Source organism: Callionymus lyra, chromosome 2 (assembly GCF_982586985.1).
Source record: "Callionymus lyra chromosome 2, fCalLyr1.hap1.1, whole genome shotgun sequence".
NCBI lineage: Eukaryota > Metazoa > Chordata > Actinopteri > Syngnathiformes > Callionymidae > Callionymus > Callionymus lyra.
In genome coordinates this window covers 8,254,014-8,265,552 of record NC_141819.1, presented here as the reverse complement: position 1 = coordinate 8,265,552, position 11,539 = coordinate 8,254,014, and the positions used below count along the sequence as shown (strand labels likewise).

The 11,539-nt window shown below is 31.2% G+C and overlaps 1 protein-coding gene across 1 annotated transcript; it reads right to left on the bottom strand.

The window, feature by feature from the left end:
* Positions 1 to 2,268: 2,268 nt before the first annotated feature.
* Positions 2,269 to 5,139, bottom strand: LOC148085231 (uncharacterized). Its single transcript, XM_087782272.1, has 4 exons — positions 4,897 to 5,139; positions 3,429 to 3,533; positions 2,730 to 2,870; positions 2,269 to 2,665 (listed from the first exon to the last, which is right to left on the bottom strand). Exons 1-4 carry the CDS (start codon positions 5,065 to 5,067, stop codon positions 2,471 to 2,473), a joined length of 612 nt encoding a protein of 203 aa, XP_087638398.1. The 5' UTR covers positions 5,068 to 5,139; the 3' UTR covers positions 2,269 to 2,470.
* Between the last annotated feature and the right edge of the window lie 6,400 nt (positions 5,140 to 11,539).

Sequence of the window (11,539 nt, the reverse complement as noted above, 5' to 3'; positions counted from 1 at the left end):
AAAAAAGATCATTTCCAACGAAAAATTTAAACGTCGAGCGACTCATGACATCCTGATGCGGTTTTAACGCCTCATTATCTAACGAATCGGGTCACGGTTCTCACCGCCGAGTGACTCAAACTTGCTTTTTTTCAACGTTTCATGTGAATCTTTTCTTGTGTCTTTACTGTAGTTAAAAACAATTTGTCACCTTAAAAAAAAAAGCCTTTTCCTACGAGACCGGGTGGAGTTAACGAGAAGTTATGTTGGGTCAAGGGTCACTGGGTAGATGTGAGTCGTGACCCTCGACTCCACATTAGGCGGCGATAACTAGTGACCTAGGTCGGTGGAGGTCACTATCGAGGCCGAAAAAGGTCGCGATCTTCGGAAACAATACTGAAATTTTGGGACATCGCAGACCGTGGTCCGAACTTAGTAAGTGTATAGTTTCGAGTCGTTCAGTCGTCCGACAAAGGTCGGCAAGTTGACACGAAAATTTCGGAGTTGCGCGGAAGTCGGGATTTCGGAACCGTGCCTTCTCCGAAACGGGCAGAAGACTGAGCCCGCCGACAATTTTTGGAGGTCGCAGAATCGTCGTCTGAAACTTTTGTAGGTGCAAACCTTCAAGTCGTTTGGTCGTCCAAGGTCAACGCTACGAGGTTGAAAATTCGTAGTTGGGCATCAGCCGCGATTTTTCGGATCATAATGTTTGGCAGCTGTGATGAGGTTCACATAAGTTTTGGGGAGGTCGCAAATCGTCGCCTGAACTTTGTCGGTGCAAAGTTTTCAAGGTTGTCTGTTTTTTGCTGTCGCTACGAAGTTGCGAAATTGACACAAAAATGTTGTTGTTGAGTAGAAATCGCCATTCGAAAAAATTTGTGGGCAATTTCCGTCCAAACAGACCTTTTACATAAAATAGAATAAAAAATTGTATATAGAGTATCAACGAAAATTTTCCCACTGATCGAGGTCGGCTTCTACAGAAGCCATTGTTTTACTTTGCGGCCATTTTGACCCCGAATGGGCGTGAATTTGGCGCCGAAACATATAATGTGAAGGTTTTAAAATCCTTCCAAAACTTTGCTCAAGTCTCTGACTCAAAAAATTCAACCGTATTTAGTCAAGAAGTTGGCTCAAAATTTCGTAAAACTTGCAGTTGCGCAGAAATCGCCATTTGGAAACTTAAGCTTTTCGGCCATTTCACACACAATTATGTCGAAACATAAAATTATAATTCTTTTTGAATTAATAAAACCCGTTACTCATAAATTCTCGAGTCGCCGACTCAAAAAATGTGGCCGCAGTTAGTCAAGAAGTCGGCTCAAAATTCCGTAAAACTCAAAGTTGCGCGGAAATCGCCATTTGGAAACTTAAGCCTTGCGGCCATTTCACCAACAATTGGCGCCGAAACATAAATGCTAAGTTGTTTCAAATAATTAAAAGACTTTACTCATAAATTCTTAAGTCTCTCAAAAGAAATGTGGCTTTCAGTTAGTCACGAAGTCGGCTCAAAATTTCGTAAAATCCGAAGTTGCGCAGAAATCGCCATTTGGAAACTTAAGCTTTTCGGCCATTTCACCAACAATTATGCCGAAACATAAAATGATATTTCTTTTTTAATTAATAAAACCCGTTACTCATAAATTCTCAAGTCTCTGACTCAAAAAATTCAGCCGCAGTTAGTCAAGAAGTCGGCTCAAAATTCCATAAAATCCGAAGTTGCGCGGAAATCGCCATTTGGAGACTTAAGCTTTGCGGCCATTTCACCCACAATTATGTCGAAACATAAAATGCTAAGTTGTTTCAAATAATTAAAAGACTTTAATCATAAATTCTCAAGTCTCTCAAAACAATTTGGCTTTCATTAAGTCACGAGGTTGGCTCAAAATTTCGTAAAATTCAAGTTGCGTTGTAATCAAAAAAGAATTGAAAAACATGTCCAGTGTTAGCGTAGCATGCTAGCTAAACTATGATCCTTTATATTGACTAAATATTTTCGTTGATGTTTCTCTTCTTCTATTCTTTTCATTCCTCAAAAATACTCAGAGATTCTCGTCCGGTCATCGACCCGATGACGGCCAGACGACCACATGACCGCCTCCAGGAAACGATCACTTCCTGCTCCAACGATCAGGCGCTCGTTGCGAAAACTTTCCGGAGAAAAAAATCCTCGACCGCGGGCGAGAAACGCTGACTCGGCGTTTTTTTTACTTTTGTTTCCTGTTAGTCGCGACAAACTTTTCATTCGTGTGTTTTGAAGAAAAATAAAAAAACTTTATTGAAGCGACGATACAAAACAAAGTGCAACATTCTTAAAATATAAAAATCTCATTAATATAAAAATCAACTTAAATAATATTATCTTCACAGAAATGTTTTGGTCGTAAATAGTACTTTTGTTAGACAATAAATAATAAATATGTTTAAATAAATGAAGGTTTTAAATGTATAAAAATAAATATGGATAAATAAATATGGAAGCAGGAAGTCTTCATCTCTGGGCCTCGTCCTCCTCGTCCTCCTCGTTCTGGTCCAGCTGCCGCAGGTACCGGATCAGGTCCTGGGTGAAGGTCTTCAGGTGGACCAGGGTCAGGTGCGTGGCCACTTGGACCTGGTACTCGTTCTTCAGCCGGAGCTCCATGGGGGTCGACGCCGGGGGCTTCGCGTCGCTGGTCAGGTTCAGCATCTGAACGAAGAGTAAAGTTAGCTTCAGAATGGATCGCGTCCCGTGGTTTCGAGGTCGTTCGTACCTTGTGGACCTGGATCAGAAGATCCCTGACGTCGGCTCTGAGCTGAGTCACTTTCTCCTTCTCCATCAGCTTTGGCAGCAAAGACTTCAGCAGGGCCTGGAACGTCTGGAGGCCCTCGGAGATCTGCCTCAGCGCCGCCTCCTGGAACAAGAACCCAAAACGCTCCTCAATACCAGGTCGGTTCTGAAGGTTCCTGAAGGTTCCTAAAGGTTCATGAAGGTTCCTAAAGGTTCATGAAGGTTCCTAAAGGTTCCTAAAGGTCCATTAAGGTTCCTAAAGGTCCCTGAAGGTTCCTGAAGGTTCCTGAAGGTTCATAAAGGTTCCTAAAGGTTCATGAAGGTTCCTAAAGGTTCCTAAAGGTCCATTAAGGTTCCTAAAGGTCCCTAAAGGTTCCTAAAGGTTCCTGAAGGTTCATAAAGGTTCATAAAGGTTCCTAAAGGTTCCTAAAGGTTCCTGAAGGTTCCTGAAGGTACCTAAAGGTTCCTAAAGGTCCCTGAAGGTTCCTTACAGTTCCTGAAGGTTCCTAAAGGTTCATGTGAAGGTTCCTAAAGGTTCCTAAAGGTTCATAAAGGTTCCTAAAGGTCTCTGAAGGTTCCTAAAGGTTCCTGAAGGTTCCTAAAGGTTCCTGAAGGTTCCTGAAGGTTCCTGAAGGTTCCTGAAGGTTCCTGAAGGTTCCTGAAGGTTCCTGAAGGTTCTTACCACGGACGTGTTGGCGCTGACTTTCAGCAGCGGAGTCTTGGGCATGTTGACGTCGCGGGCGATGAGCGCGAGGCTGGACGTGTCCGGGGAGTCAATGTTCAGCGTCTGGAATGACAACAGTGTCGTGAACATGTGTGCGACCTTCAGTGGTGTCACAGGTAGGATGAGGGAATCTTAAGAGCGAGCGAAAGTCACGACCAAAGTTCTCACGTTATCGACAGTTCGATTAGTTCTGTCTTGATCGAAGATAAACCGTTTGCATCGGAATATGAAGATTATTCTCTTGTGTTTTTATTTTATGTTTTGAACTTTCACTTTATTTTCCGAAAGAAAAGATTCAGTTCATGCTAATGAGTTTAGCATTTAGCTAACTGTGTTTTACGTTTGTTTTATAGCTGCTTTTCACCGCTTTTATTTGATTTCTATATTTTTTTTAGATTAAAAATGTTAAAGATTTAAATCATACAGTTTATGATTCAGTCATTTTAACTAGTTTACAGTTTTATTTTTAAAGTAAACTTGACTTAAACACACCAGGGGCTACTTTACATGTTAATGTTGCTATAGAGAAAATACAATCTTTTTTTCAAAATAAAACGCCCTGTTTAGACATTAATAATCAATTAAACAGAGATTATATACGGTTTATTTTTTTCTTTCTTGACTGAAACGAGCGTTTTGACGTGTCAAGCTTCACAAGTTAATGTTTATATAGAGTAAATATGTATATTTTTCAAAGTAAAATACTGTTTCAGACAGTAATAATCGATTCAACAGAAATTATACATTGTTTTTGTTTCTTTCTTGACTGAAAACGACACATATTTATGTTACTTTGGGATGAAAATACCATCTAATTTCAAAATAAAATACAGTTTCAGGCAGTAATATTCGATTGAACAGAAAATATTTATGTCTTTTTTCTTTCTTTTTCAAAATTAACTACATTTTCAGACATAACTAATAAACCAAATATAAATTATATGAATAATTGTTATTTTTCTTGACTGAACCGAGCGTCTTACTGTGTCAAGATTCACATTTTAACGTTTCTATAGGGAAAATATGTATATATATCTTTTTTTTTCAAAATAAAATACAGTTCCAGACACTAATAATCGATTGAACAGAAATGATTTACATGTAAATTTTTTCTTTCTTGACAGAAACAAGGGTTTTGATGTTTCAAGAGTCAAATACTTTTTTTTTTCAAAATAAAATAAAGTTCCAGACATAACTAATCAATAGAACAGACATTTAATATGTTTTCTTTCCGTGCCAGACCCGGGATACTGGTCACAACAAAACAACTCGGTTGATTCATTCGGTCTAGTTCAGTTCAAAAGTCAATTATATATATATATATTTTTTTTTTATAAAGCTGCGCATGCGCGCCCCCGCACCGTTCTAACCCCCCCCTAAAAAACCTAAAGTCACTGAACGTAGGTTCCCGTGACGTTCCTCTCACCTCGGTGTAGACGCAGACCGCGTGCGTGTCGTTCACGCCCTCCAGGACCTTCTGGGCCAGACCTCTGCTCCTCTGGACCAGCGTCAGGAAGTTCGGACCCGAGACGACAAGTGCGTCCTCCTGGCTCCTCTGGACCCTCACCAGGGGCGCACTGACCACCATCGACGCCATGACACTGAGGACCACTGTGGGGGGACAAGACACGCGTCACGACCTTGACCTCGAGGCGCGCGGACGTGTTTGAGGAACGACTGGTGAAGCTCCTGGCGCGTCTCTGGAGCGGCTCCTCCCTCCTCGGATCTTAAGGAGGACCAGAGACTCACCCCCAGAACCTCCCATCCAGACCCCCCCCTCACTCCTGACCCCCCCCCCCCCTCTCTGGTCAGATGATGGTCAGCAGGTGTGACGTCACGACTCACCCATCAGGAGCGCGTTCATGTTGAGGATCTTCTCGTAAGTCCTGCTCCATCATTATTTACCTTCTTATAAAGCAGGAGGTCTGTGGTCATCCTGGCGCCCCCGGACTTCCCTGCTGCACCCCCTGAGGAGGAGGAAGAAGATGGTGCGAAGATGAGTGACGTGTGTCAGTCATCAGGTCATCAAGTGTTTTGATGACGTGGATCGAGTGTCAAAGAAAAGTTGCTTCACTTCCAGATTATCTTGATTTATTCATTTTAGGATAATATTATATAATATATATATATAATGTTCATTATATTTGTATTAAATTAATATTTATTATATTACTGTTGAAAATTGTTTGATTATAGTTGAAAATTGTTTGATTAAAGTTGAAAATTGTTTGATTATAGTTGAAAATTGTTTGATTATAATTGAAAATTGTTTGATTATAGTTGAAAAATTTATTATTATAGTTTAAATTGTTTGATTATAGTTGACAATTGTTTGATTATAATTGAAAATTGTTTGATTATAGTTGAAAAATGTATTATTATAGTTTAAATTGTTTGATTATAGTTGAAAATTGTTTGATTTTAGTTTAAATGGTTTGATTTGAGTTGAAAATTGTTTGATTATAGTTGAAAATTATTTGATTTTAGTTTAAATTGTTTGATTTTAGTTGAAAATTATTTGATTTTAGTTTAAATTGTTTGATTATAATTGACAATTGTTTGATTATAGTTGAAAAATGTATTATTATAGTTGAAAATTGTTTGATTATAGTTGAAAAATGTATTATTATAGTTTAAATTGTTTGATTATAGTTGAAAATTGTTTGATTTTAGTTTAAATTGTTTGATTATAGTTGAAAATTGTTTGATTATAGTTGAAAATTGTTTGATTTTAGTTTAAATAGTTTGATTATAGTTTAAAATTGTTTGATTATAGTTGAAAATTATTTGATTTTAGTTTAAATTGTTTGATTATAGTTGAAAATTGTTTGATTATAGTTGAAAATTGTTTGATTTTAGTTTAAATTGTTTGATTATAGTTGAAAATTGTTTGATTTTAGTTTAAATTGTTTGATTATAGTTTAAAATTGTTTGATTATAGTTGAAATTGTTTGATTTTAGTTTAAATTGTTTGATTATAGTTGAAAATTGTTTGATTTTAGTTTAAATTGTTTGATTATAGTTGAAAATTGTTTGATTTTAGTTTAAATTGTTTGATTATAGTTGAAAATTCTACAAATATAACATGATATTCTGCCGACAAACCATTAAAAACATATATTTCTTAACACGATCAAACTTCTTTCTTTTCAATCGTGACACAAGAAAGTCCATCCGTCCAAGGTTGGTTAACCCAGGGTTTCTCCGGGGTACTCCAGTTTCCTCCCGCCTGTACATGTGTAGCTCGATGAGTTGAAAGTGAAACTCAAAGTGTATTTCCAGGAGAACACGAAGCGTAAACGTCACTCTGGATGAGGAACACATCGGTTTCATTTTCAAACTTACATTGTTGCAGGAGAAACATCTGCTTCTGGTCACTTCCTCGCGGTCGTGACTCAACGTGATGATGTCACGCATGTTGAGAAACGGTTGCATGATACATGTTGATATGTTCAGATACACGTGACTTTCATTCATAAAATGAATATTTGAAGCAACTTCCTTCCATTCATGTCACTCTGGTGACAGTTTCTCACTCAGTCATTACACAGATAACGTTGTTTTTATGGAACTTTTTAACCAACGTTTTTGATTTAATCTGCAGATTAACGTCAAATTGTACAGCAACACTCGTAGTCATGACGACAGAGTGAGTAAAGTAAAGTGATCTCAATGTTTCAATATTGTTTATTAATGATTTACTGGTTTTTCTTTGTCATTTTCATTAAAACATGACAAATAAAACTATTAAAACGTTTCTTTTTGTTTTATTTTTATATGTTTTTTAGTAAAGATTTGTCGCCAGACTCTGATAAATCAAATGAAACATGTTCAACTGTTTATTAACACTTAACTTTAACTTAATCAATAGGTTTTTATTTGTTTATGTTTAAATATATTCAGTTGTTTTGTTTTTATAGTTGAAAATGTTTAATTACAGTTGAAAATTGTTGGATTATAGTTGAATTTTTTTGATTACAGTTGAAAATTGTTTGATTATAGTTTAAAAAAAAAGTATTATTATGGTTGAAAATTGTTTAATTTTAGTTGAAAATTGTTTAATTTTAGTTGAAAATTGTTTGATTATAGTTTAATCTTTTTGATTATAGTAAAAAAAAATATTATTATAGTTGAAAATAGTTTGATTATAGTTGAAAATTGTTTGATTATAGTTAAAAAATGTATTATTATAGTTGAAAATTGTTTGATTATAGTTGAAAATTGTTGAATTATAGTTAAAAAATGTATTATTATAGTTGAAAATTGTTTGATTATAATTGAAAATTGTTTGATTATAGTTGAAAATTGTTTGATTATAGTTAAAAAAATGTATTATTATAGTTGAAAATTGTTTGATTATAGTTGAAAATTGTTTGATTATAGTTAAAAAATGTATTATTATAGTTGAAAATTGTTTGATTATAGTTGAAAATTGTTTGATTATAGTTAAAGAATGTATTATTATAGTTGAAAATAGTTTGATTATAGTTGAAAATAGTTTGATTATAGTTAAAAATAGTTTGATTATAGTTGAAAATTGTTTGATTATAGTTAAAAAATGTATTATTATAGTTGAAAATTGTTTGATTATAGTTGAAAATTGTTTGATTATAGTTGAAAATTGTTTGATTATAGTTAAAAAATGTATTATTATAGTTGAAAATTGTTTGATTATAGTTGAAAATTGTTTGATTAAAGTTGAAAATTGTATTATTATAGTTGAAAATTGATTATAGTTGAAAAGTGTATTATTATAGTTGAAAATTGTTTGATTATAGTTAAAAAATGTATTATTATAGTTGAAAATTGTTTGATTATAGTTGAAAATAGTTTGATTATAGTTGAAAATTGTTTGATTATAGTTGAAAATAGTTTGATTATAGTTGAATATTGTTTGATTATAGTTGAAAATTGTTTGATTATAGTTGAATATTGTTTGATTATAGTTGAAAATTGATTATAGTTGAAAAATGTATTATTATAGTTAAAAATTGTTTGATTATAGTTGAAAATTGTTTGATTAAAGTTGAAAATTGTATTATTATAGTTGAAAATTGATTATAGTTGAAAAATGTATTATTATAGTTGAAAATTGTTTGATTATAGTTGAAAAATGTATTATTATAGTTGAAAATTGTTTGATTATAGTTGAAAATAGTTTGATTATAGTTAAAAATTGTTTGATTATAGTTGAAAATTGTTTGATTATAGTTGAAAATTGTTTGATTATAGTTAAAAAATGTATTATTATAGTTGAAAATTGTTTGATTATAGTTGAAAATTGTTTGATTATAGTTAAAGAATGTATTATTATAGTTGAAAATAGTTTGATTATAGTTGAAAATAGTTTGATTATAGTTAAAAATAGTTTGATTATAGTTGAAAATTGTTTGATTATAGTTAAAAAATGTATTATTATAGTTGAAAATTGTTTGATTATAGTTGAAAATTGTTTGATTATAGTTGAAAATTGTTTGATTATAGTTAAAAAATGTATTATTATAGTTGAAAATTGTTTGATTATAGTTGAAAATTGTTTGATTAAAGTTGAAAATTGTATTATTATAGTTGAAAATTGATTATAGTTGAAAAGTGTATTATTATAGTTGAAAATTGTTTGATTATAGTTAAAAAATGTATTATTATAGTTGAAAATTGTTTGATTATAGTTGAAAATAGTTTGATTATAGTTGAAAATTGTTTGATTATAGTTGAAAATAGTTTGATTATAGTTGAATATTGTTTGATTATAGTTGAAAATTGTTTGATTATAGTTGAATATTGTTTGATTATAGTTGAAAATTGATTATAGTTGAAAAATGTATTATTATAGTTAAAAATTGTTTGATTATAGTTGAAAATTGTTTGATTAAAGTTGAAAATTGTATTATTATAGTTGAAAATTGATTATAGTTGAAAAATGTATTATTATAGTTGAAAATTGTTTGATTATAGTTGAAAAATGTATTATTATAGTTGAAAATTGTTTGATTATAGTTGAAAATAGTTTGATTATAGTTAAAAATTGTTTGATTATAGTTGAAAATTGTTTGATTATAGTTGAAAATTGTTTGATTATAGTTGAAAAATGTATTATTATAGTTGAAAATTGTTTGATTATAGTTGAAAAATGTATTATTATAGTTGAAAATAGTTTGATTATAGTTGAAAAATGTATTATTATAGTTGAAAATAGTTTGATTATAGTTGAAAAATGTATTATTATAGTTCAAAATAGTTTGATTATAGTTGAAAAATGTATTATTATAGTTGAAAATAGTTTGATTATAGTTGAAAAATGTATTATTATAGTTGAAAATAGTTTGATTATAGTTGAAAATTGTATTATTATAGTTGAAAATTGTTTGATTATAGTTGAAAAATGTATTATTATAGTTGCAAATTGTTTGATTATAGTTGAAAATTGTATTATTATAGTTGAAAATTGTTTGATTATAGTTGAAAATTGTATTATTATAGTTGAAAATTGTTTGATTATAGTTGAAAAATGTATTATTATAGTTGAAAATAGTTTGATTATAGTTGAAAAATGTATTATTATAGTTGAAAATAGTTTGATTATAGTTGAAAATTGTTTGATTAAAGTTGAAAATGTTCTTTTAAATAAACTGAAACTGATTAAAGTCTTTTAAATTAAGTATACTTTTTATTCATGTTTGTAGTGACACGAAAAGGTTTTCAACGTATAAGTTAACTCTTTTATTTATGATCTTATTTTTTAACCTCAATGCTTGTATTTTTTTTTTTAATAAATCTCAATTTAAAACGGATCTATTAGAAACTATAGGTTGAATTTTAAAGAATTAATAATATGTATATTTGAAGCATCTGTTTTGAACGAGTTCCTTCCATTCATGTCACTCTGGTGACAGTTTCTCACTCAGTCATCCACAGATAACGTTGTTTTTATGGAACTTTTTACCAACGTTTTTGATTTAATCTGCAGATTAACGTCAAATTGTACAGCAACACTCGTAGTCATGACGACAGAGTGAGTAAAGTGAAGTGATCTCAATGTTTCAATATTGTTTATTAATAATTTACTGTTTTTTCCTCGTCATTTTCACTAAAACATGACAAATAAAACTATTAAATTGTTTGTTTTTATATGTTTTATATGTTTTTTGGTAAAGATTTGTCGCCAGACTCTGATAAATCAAATGAAACATGTTCAACTCTTTATTAACACTTAACTTTAACTTAATCAATAGGTTTTTATTTATGTTTAAATATATTCTTCTTTTTTTTTTATTATAGTTGAAAATCTTTAATTACAGTTAAAAAAAATGTTCAACTATAGATGAAAATTGTTTAATTATAGTTTAATTGTTTTGATTATAGTTGAAAATGGTCTAATTTTAGTTTAATTTTTTGGATTATAGTTGAAAATTATTTGATTATAGTTTTTATTTTATTTATTATAGTTAAGAACTGTTTGATTATAGCTGAATTGTGTGATTAAAGTTAAAAATTGTTGAATAATAGTTGAAAATTGTTTGATTTTAGTTGAAAATTGTTTGATTATAGTTGAAAATTGTTTGATTATAGTTGAAAATGTACTTTTAAGTAAACTGAAACTGAAACGGATTATAGTCTTTTTAATTAAGTATAATTTTTATTCATGTTTGTGGTGAAATGTAAAAAAAAATGTAACGTATAAGTTTATTATTTTTCAACCTCATTGCTTTTATGTTTCTAATAAATCTCAATTTAAAAGGGATCTATTAGAAACTACATTTTAATTTGACTTCGTTTCCAGATCAACTTCTCTCTCTATTCCCGCGCGGGCGCCATCTTGTGGTCACGATGTGACGATGAACTGACGCCAGATTCACACAAACGACGTTTATTTGGAATATAACGCGTCAAATTAAAAATGTTCTATTTGTCTCACGTCAACAATATAATCAATATCAAACTAGTTTTCATCTGATTTGCTCACATCAATAACGTGTATCTATCTAACATAAAACGTTTTTCTTTTTAAATATACACTTATATTTATTTTAATCCTCACATACGGTGGCTGGGAAGGTTCAAATCTTCAA

Coding starts and splice junctions, on each gene's coding strand:
- LOC148085231 (XM_087782272.1), bottom strand. CDS start 5,067: ATGGCGTCGATGGTGGTCAGTGCGCCCCTGGTGAGGGTCCAGAGGAGC. Junction 3,534..4,896: donor CGGTCTGCGTCTACACCGAG/GTGAGAGGAACG, acceptor TTGTCATTCCAG/ACGCTGAACATTGACTCCCC. Junction 2,666..2,729: donor TTCTGATCCAGGTCCACAAG/GTACGAACGACC, acceptor CTCTTCGTTCAG/ATGCTGAACCTGACCAGCGA.